At 37.8% G+C, this 8,522-nt stretch overlaps 1 protein-coding gene across 1 annotated transcript; it reads right to left on the bottom strand.

Moving 5' to 3' along the window:
• Positions 1 to 3,089: 3,089 nt before the first annotated feature.
• Positions 3,090 to 8,522, bottom strand: LOC113701837 (GCN5-related N-acetyltransferase 9). The gene is made up of 5 exons (XM_072058445.1): positions 8,256 to 8,522; positions 8,068 to 8,139; positions 7,339 to 7,426; positions 4,247 to 4,379; positions 3,090 to 3,367 (listed from the first exon to the last, which is right to left on the bottom strand). The coding sequence occupies exons 1-5, from the start codon at positions 8,428 to 8,430 to the stop codon at positions 3,185 to 3,187; spliced, it is 651 nt and encodes a 216-aa protein (XP_071914546.1). The 5' UTR covers positions 8,431 to 8,522; the 3' UTR covers positions 3,090 to 3,184.

Genomic DNA, 8,522 nt, shown 5'->3' with positions numbered 1-8,522 from the left:
TTGTGTCGTTCTCTTAACTGCTTAGTTACATTTGATGAGGAATCTGTAATTTTACAGGATCGAGGTACGGGGCGGACGATTGGCACAGGGCGTGAGTCTCAGGGACTTTACCATCTGTCTTTACCAACACCAGTATCTTGTTCTGCCGTAGATGATCCTCTGCTAATCCATAGTCGTTTGGGTCATCCAAGTTTAAATAAGTTTCGAAAGATGGTGCCATCTATTACTATGTCTTCCTTAGAGTGTGCATCATGTCAGCTTGGAAAACACACTCGTAGTCATTTTCCGAAAAGGGCTAATAGTAGAGCTGAATCTCTATTTTCTTTGGTCCATACTGATATTTGGGGACCGAGTCGTGTTATTTCTACTTTAGGTTTTCAGTATTTTGTCACTTTCATTGATGATTATTCTCGTTGTACTTGGGTGTTTCTTATGAAGAATAGATCTGAAGTGTTTTCTATTTTTCAAAGTTTTGTCTCTGAAATTCAAACACAATTTGGTGTTTCCATAAAAATCTTACGTAGTGATAATGCACATGAGTATTTCTCCACCTCTTTCAAGTCCTTTATGGAGTCTAAAGGGATCATTCATCAATCATCATGTTCTCACACCTCACAACAAAACGGGATTGCTGAAAGGAAAAATAGACATTTGGTTGAAACGGCACGTACTTTACTTCTTCATGCAAATGTTCCATTACGTTTTTGGGGGGATGCCATTCTCACTGCATGTTATTTGATTAATCGCATGCCATCATCTGTCCTTAAGGATAAAGTTCCTTACTCTTTTGTATATCCTAATGCTCCACTATTTTCTATTTCCCCTCGTACATTTGGTTGTACATGTTTTGTACATGATTTCACTCCTGGAAAAGATAAGCTGTCTTCACGTGCTGTCAAATGTGTATTTTTGGGGTACTCTCGAACACAAAAAGGGTATAAATGTTTTTCTCCTGATCTTAGACGATACATCATCTCTGCAGATGTTACGTTCTTTGAGTCTACTCCTTTCTTTCAGCTTAACAAGTCTGAGCATTCTACAATCACGGAGGATATTCCTGTTTCTACTTATTTTGTTCCTCTTACTCATGACACTGACATTAGTCAGCCTCCTAAAGAGTCCTTACCTTCACCCGCATCACCACCATTGCTCACTTACCAGAGACGCAATGTAAGGAATTGTCCTACTACAGTTCCAGATAATGGTGTTGGAGAATCTGCTGATGTCCCTGATGCCTCCCGAACTATTCCAAGTTCGTCACCTACCACGATCTCCTCTCCAGCCAGCCCACCCATTGCTGTCCGCAAAGGTATTCGTTCTACTCGCAATCAATGTCCCAACTATACTTGTCTCAATTATCAGCGCGTGTCTTCATCCTATTATGCCTTTTTGTCCTCTTTGTCGTCCATGTCTGTTCCTAAAACTATAGGTGAGGCTATGTCCCACTCTGGGTGGCGTCAGGCAATGATAGATGAAATGGCTGCTCTTCACTCCAATTCCACTTGGGAGCTGGTCCCACTCCCACCTGGTAAATCAACTGTTGGTTGTCGTTGGATTTATACTGTTAAAGTTGGTCCGGATGGTCAAATTGATCGTCTTAAAGCTCGTCTAGTAGCTAAGGGTTATACTCAAATTTTTGGTCTGGATTATACTGATACCTTTTCTCCAGTGGCCAAGATGTCTTCTGTTCGTCTCATCTTATCTCTTTCTGCTGTTCATCATTGGCCTTTGCACCAATTAGACATCAAGAATGCATTCCTTCATGGTGCATTGCAGGAGGAAGTTTATATGGATCAACCACCTGGTTTTGTTATTCAGGGGAAGTCTAGTGGAATGGTTTGTCGACTAAAACGTGCACTCTATGGTCTCAAACAATCTCCTCGAGCCTGGTTTGGACGCTTTCGTGATGTTGTCCAAAAATATGGCATGATCCGTAGTGAGGCTGATCATTCAGTGTTTTATCGTCATTCTCCATCAAAAGGCAGCATTTATCTTGTCGTTTATGTCGATGATATTATTATCACTGGACAGGATCATGAAGGAATTGCTCAGTTAAAGAACCACCTTTTTGGCCATTTCCAGACGAAAGATTTGGGCAAGCTTCGTTATTTCTTGGGTATCGAAGTTGCCCAATCCAAAGAAGGTGTTGTTATTTGCCAACGAAAATATGCATTGGACATTTTGGAGGAGGCAGGCATGTCAAATGCTAAGCCTGTCGAAACTCCAATGGATCCCAATATTAAATTATTTCCAGGACAGGGGGAGCCACTTAAGGATCCTGGAAAGTATCGTAGGCTTGTGGGACGGTTGAACTATCTTACAGTAACACGTCCTGACATATCTTTTTCTGTCTCAGTGATCAGTCAGTTTTTAGATTCCCCGTGTGATACTCATTGGAATGCAGCTCTCCGCATTCTCAAATATATCAAAGGAGCACCTGGCCAAGGATTGTTGTATACTGATAAAAGAAACATGCAAGTAATTGGTTACACTGATGCAGATTGGGCAGGATCACCTATTGATCGTCGTTCTACCACAGGCTATTGTATTCTGGTTGGTGGCAACTTAATATCTTGGAAAAGTAAAAAACAAGATGTGGTTGCTAGATCCAGTGCTGAGGCTGAGTATCGAGCCATGGCTATGGCTACATGTGAGCTAATATGGCTTAAACAATTGCTCAATGAGTTGAATTTGGGGACAAGTGACCCAATGAAGTTGATTTGTGATAATCAAGCTGCACTCCACATTGCCTCCAATCCAGTCTTTCATGAGAGGACTAAGCACATTGAAGTTGATTGCCATTTTGTTAGAGAAAAATTGATCTCCAAAGTTATTGAGACGGGTTTCGTTAATTCAAGTGATCAACTTGCAGATTTTCTTACCAAGTCCCTAAGAGGTCCTCGTATAGAATATATATGTGGCAAGCTTGGTGCATATGATTTGTATGCTCCAGCTTGAGGGGGAGTGTTGAATATATCTAGATATGTGTGATATATTATACATCAATTATAGGGATTAGATAGCCTGATTATTAGCCTGATTATCCTAGTTTAATTATAGGAAGTAGATAGCTAATTATTCTAGCTTGATTTTAGGATCTTGATAGCTTGATTTTAGGATCTAGATTATTTCAATCTTGTATATATATGTCAGTTGTACTACTCACAAAGAGTGTGAAGGAATGTTATCCCAAAATATCTTCCTCTCTTGCTTCTTCTCTTTCAGCATTAAAGTCTAGCCTGTTCTCTAAGTTGCATTTTTGAATGGACACATAACAGCTATGAACAAAGGATAAACAGTCTTGCCAGAAAAATTCAATCTGACTCACCTCTTGGAAGATTTCACTATGAGAAGTCTTCTCAAAGCCCTGCATGAAAATCACAGTACTTGGTCAACTTTCTAATTAGCAAAGATGTCTAAGAAAAATTAAATTGTATGTATATGGTAAATAAGCCTTTTACACTGTAAAGGGAGGGAGAAAGAAGAGCATTGCAGGCAGTAAAGCTTCCTCATTTCAACCTGAAGTTTAAACTGATGATTTCTATTTCTTTTGCATTTAACATTACCAAAATAATAGTTTGCCATTAAGTGGATGTTACACTAGTATATGCTGTAATTGTTTTGGTAACTCGTTATCGCTTTCCTTTCAGGGCAAGAAAGCTAATGGATTCTACCTCCTCTTTTTTTGCTCGGAGTAAAGGATTCACCCCTCTTTGGCACACAGGATATACCTTGTAGATAAGGAAAGGCAAACCATCCGTGTCTTGGCCCTGTGTCCATGGGCACATCCACTTTAAACTTTAGATTGCATAACGCCCCTAGCTTTATATGCACCTCATTTCAACCTGAAGTTTAAACTGATGATTTCTATTTCTTTTGCATTTAACATTACCAAAATAATAGTTTGCCATTAAGTGGATGTTACACTAGTACATGCTGTAATTGTTTTGGTAACTCGTTCTTGCTTTCCTTTCAGGGCAAGAAAGCTAATGGATTCTACCCCCTCTTTTTTTGCTCGGAGTAAAGGATTCACCCCTCTTTGGCACACAGGATATACCTTCTAGATAAGGAAAGGCAAACCATCCGTGTCTTGGCCCTGTGTCCATGGGCACATCCACTTTAAACTTTAGATTGCATAACGCCCCTAGCTTTACATGCACATAGATGTACCTTGTGGGAGACAAAAAAAAATTTTTTTGGAGGGGGGGGGGGGGGGGGAGGGGAAGGAAGAGAGAGAGAGAGAGACCAGTTTCTGGAATAGACTTATAGAAGCTCTATTTGAGTCCCCAATTTTAGCACGAAATAAATGGATGCCAAAATTCTCAACTGCAAATGCCATCATCATGAGAACTGATTCTTTCCCAAGCCCTTTGCCACGACTGCTTTTTGCAAGACACGAAAAAGAGAGACAAGGCATTGTGTTAACAAGACTTGATATGGCAAAGAATTATGCACACAAGAATGACACTATCATAGGCCTTGCCACTTTACCCGTCATGCTGTTAGTGGGAATTCACTACCGGTGATGCAAGTAGGATGCTCAAAGAAATTGCCAAATGAAAACTTTATGTTCACAAACAGAGATGCAGATATCATTTCAGAAGACTAAATAAAAGTTTACAAACATTAGGAAGAAAGAACATTCTAAGAACGTTGCCTTCTCAGCTTAAAGCACGAATGGGAAAGATAAATTATTAGCTAATGGCAAACGAGATACATAAGAGAACCAACAAAATTGACCAGCACAAGACACAAATAACAATAAGAAGCTTCAGAGATTATGAGTCATTACAAACTGCAAAGCTCCCCACCCTCAGTGTGATGTTTACCTTCCAGCATTAAAGTTTGATAAAGAAAGGTGATTTATAAAAAAAATAAAAAGAAAATCTTTTCATTCCAGAAATAAACAAATCCATGTAAGAATCTGACAGATTGGAATGATTTAATCCCTAAATGCAAGGAGCAACTAAATATTGCAAGTTTCTATATTAGGTTCTGCAATGCCATCACTGAGCAGGGCCAGGGCCAAAGCAGCTTATTTCATCTTGAGGTAGTGAATAAGCCCGATAAAACAAACTGAGCCAATGTGTTAAGTCTGTTTATAAGGGTAGAAAGATAGATGAAATACCATAGAGAGTTCTCACAATTGTGCAATTAATCACTATGATCTGGTGTTCCACAACCATTACAACCGTGAGTACAAAAGTTTCTAAAAACCTTTCTTCTCTTTCAGAAATCAGAAGTTGTCAATCCCTGAGTATTGTCCAGAAAACCATTACCTTGGACTATATTACTTAAACCAACAGCTACATTTCTGGGGTTTTTAAGTTGTTCATCTTAAGCAAATAGATTTTGGATAAAATTTAAAGAAGGATTACTGACTCAAACATAATGACAAGAAGTCATAGACTTACCAACTTATGCAAACTGGAGTTGTTAATTACTTTGCACCAAAATTTGAAGTTTTCCTTACATAAATTTGACATCTATCTTGACCTACAGCAAGTACAGTGCTAAACTATTGCACCTCTTGATAAGTTAAGTTGATATGGAATGTTAAAAAAAAAAAATGGTTAATGTGCAATCTGAAGATTACGGAGCAATGTCAACAACTAATGCAGAGTCATCTGATGGGAAATCCTTTAAGATTCAATTTATGTGCAATACAAATACAAGTCACTATTTTGGTTTGATTCTTGATTCATGAGTTTCCCCGATTCCTAGTTGGTAAATTGGCTTACCTCATATTCAAGTGAGACAGACAACTCCTTTGAGGAAATCAACACGGACAGAAAACTTCAACACTAGTTCTTACTTGTTCAAAGTGTTTCATGAATATGCATATGAGAAGAAAAAAGTGAAAGACAAAGACTCTTGTAAAATTTTCAGTTTTTAAAACAGATCGTAGTAGGTTTAAGTAGATGGCAGACGAATCCCTACAAAGTCATTACTGCCTAGACAGTAATGTATAAAAGGGTGAGTTGGTAAGTAAAAATCTGCAGTAATAATACATAAAAATAGGGTCAGAAAGTTGGTTCCTAGAGAAGGAGGCCAGTCAGATATTATCAACCAATATGGAGGAGATATCAGTGCCACTGTACAGCCCAACCATCTTGTTTGGACTAAGCCTTGTAATCTTCTTCCACGAGAGTAACAACAAAAGCAGTGTTCCCAGTATGGAAAATAATTTCTTGTTTTAAAAAGATTTCATAGCAGTCATGTTGATGATAGGAGCATGGACCAGACTCTGATTGGCCTTTTAGGACCAAAATTCAACTTGCTCCTGTGGATTAGTAAAAGTATTATATATGTTTTCTTGACATTAGCTCTATATCCTTAACATCAAACATCACTTTGGATGGAACAGAATAGAAGAGGATTCATCTGAGGTTGAGATGATTAAGCTCTAGTTTCTAGAGGATATTATGTCCAAATTTGGGGTATGAAAGCATTAAAGCTCTCTTGCCTTAGTTCACTGATGAGTTTGAGGTGTTCGTATTGATTCATCCCCTGTCTAACTACAAAGATGTAAAGACACAGTACAATCTTAATAATTTAATCACATCAAGTTAGACAATGGCTTACTAGACTGATCCATTTAGTTACCATAAACAATCTGCACATCCATTGTGAAAGAATTATTAGTTGAGTAAAATGTATTAAGAAGAGAATATGCATCAAAAGGTAATCAAATTAAAAAACAGGGCATCCCTCCCAAATTTCCAATAGAGACAACTTGGCCACTGTAATTGCCAAAAGATAAGCTCTAGAGTTGGACAACAACTAGGTATTTCTGGCCGTGTAACATACTACTAAATAAGTCAAATCAGTCAGAGTTTGCCCATGTACATGTAATTTATTAGTTGTAAAAATTGCATTTTGGAGGACACAAAGATCAGAATTTCGACTTTCCCCCAACCCCCCCCCCTCCCAAGTTACTAGCTTATGTTATTACTCAAGGCATGATATTAATCAAAATTAAGACCTCTGTTTATTACAAGATTAAGTTGATGCTACAAAAAACCTCAAAGACTGGAAATTTTCATTATAAACTTTAAGAACAACATTAGAATTTACAGAAATTTTAGTCTCTTTTATAAAAATTAAAAAAATGTCCATGTCTTTGGCATTGCATAAAAAGAGTAAAGAGAAATACTGCAAACTTCCCATAATGGTGACAATTAACCCATAGATTAGTGGCCAACACACTGCTTTGTCCAACTTGATAAACACTCTCTCACATGTATGGTAACAAGAAGGGGATTTGGAACATCTAAAGTGCAAAAATGGCAATTTAGCTTGTAAAATAGAATTTGCAGAACATGAAAGATAAGGAACCTTTTTGTCTCAGCTATCATTATCTCAATCTCAGCCATTTCAGCATCATCCAAGTCATTCATGTATATGTTGACATCACCAACCATGGCTGAAGAAAAAAAAGCATTACATCAAAGATTAAAAAAAAAAAAAGAAAGGCATTCCCATAAACGAGAAGAACACAGATCTTCAAGGGTTTCTCCCCAACTCTTCAAGAATTTTCCTACAAACAAACTAAACTAGAACAACTCAAAGCTATTTGCTCATTATGCATATGTCAAACATTTATACTAAATTGTCATCCAGTACCAGAAATTGCTTTTTACTCTCCAAGAAAGAGTTAGCAAGCAAAGACATAAAACTGCAAGTGTCTTTCATATCCAACATCAAAAAGCAATTCAGAAGATTCTCAATGCCATCCAAAGTTTATCCTTCATGCATATTTTCTTGAGAGCAGGAAATGCCAACAATCTTCCAAACAAGAAAATGGCCAGTGATGGATTCAAAATGGAATCAATTGGGGCAATTGCGACCACAAACCCTCATGGCATTTTCCCCAACTAGTTAAAGAAGTAATTTTTAGACTTTCCTAGCTTCTTTTTTTCTTCCCCCAATCTATCGTAGCTTAGATTTTCTTATATAGAATAGTCATGCTCATATAACAAGTGATTCTTCCCTTTCTAACACAAATAAGCTTATCAGCAAAAAAGCACTTAAACAAATTCAAATACTAACAATCAAATAGCCAACCTTCAACATGGGGATCTCCATGAACAAACTCTCCAACAACCAATTCCTTATCCAGGATTATAAAAGTTTGTTCTGCAAAATTCCAAAGTCCCATTTTTTTCAAAACCAGAATTAACTATACTATTCCAAAAAAAAAAAAAAAAAAGAACCCAAAAAAGTTAAAAAGATAGGAAGAAAGAAAGGAGTACTGAAGGGATCCTGGGTCCAAGACAGCTGCATATCATATTCTTCATCAAGAGTGAGGGGCTCAGAAGCTGTGGCCTCAAGAAGGGCTGGGTCTTGCATCCATTCATGGTACTTTTCTACGTGCTCTTTCATGTATGGTACTAAGATTACCTTCTTCCCTTCAAGGCTCACCTTCATTTTCACACAGCAAACACCCTCTGCTGTCTTCTCTGAAACCAAGAGGATCTTGATGTTTTACAGAGGAGGAGGAGGAGGAGGAGAAGCAGGCT

This window comes from Coffea arabica, chromosome 7e (genome assembly GCF_036785885.1).
Source record: "Coffea arabica cultivar ET-39 chromosome 7e, Coffea Arabica ET-39 HiFi, whole genome shotgun sequence".
NCBI lineage: Eukaryota > Viridiplantae > Streptophyta > Magnoliopsida > Gentianales > Rubiaceae > Coffea > Coffea arabica.
This window is presented reverse-complemented; position numbering and strand designations above follow the sequence as displayed.

Bases quoted from the DNA above. Each gene is read 5' to 3' on its own strand.
- LOC113701837 (XM_072058445.1), bottom strand. From the start codon at position 8,430: ATGAAGGTGAGCCTTGAAGGGAAGAAGGTAATCTTAGTACCATACATG. The intron at 8,140-8,255 runs GTACTCCTTTCT...GGAATTTTGCAG, and splicing joins TTGGACCCAGGATCCCTTCA to AACAAACTTTTATAATCCTG. The intron at 7,427-8,067 runs GTTGGCTATTTG...TTTTTTCTTCAG, and splicing joins TGGAGATCCCCATGTTGAAG to CCATGGTTGGTGATGTCAAC.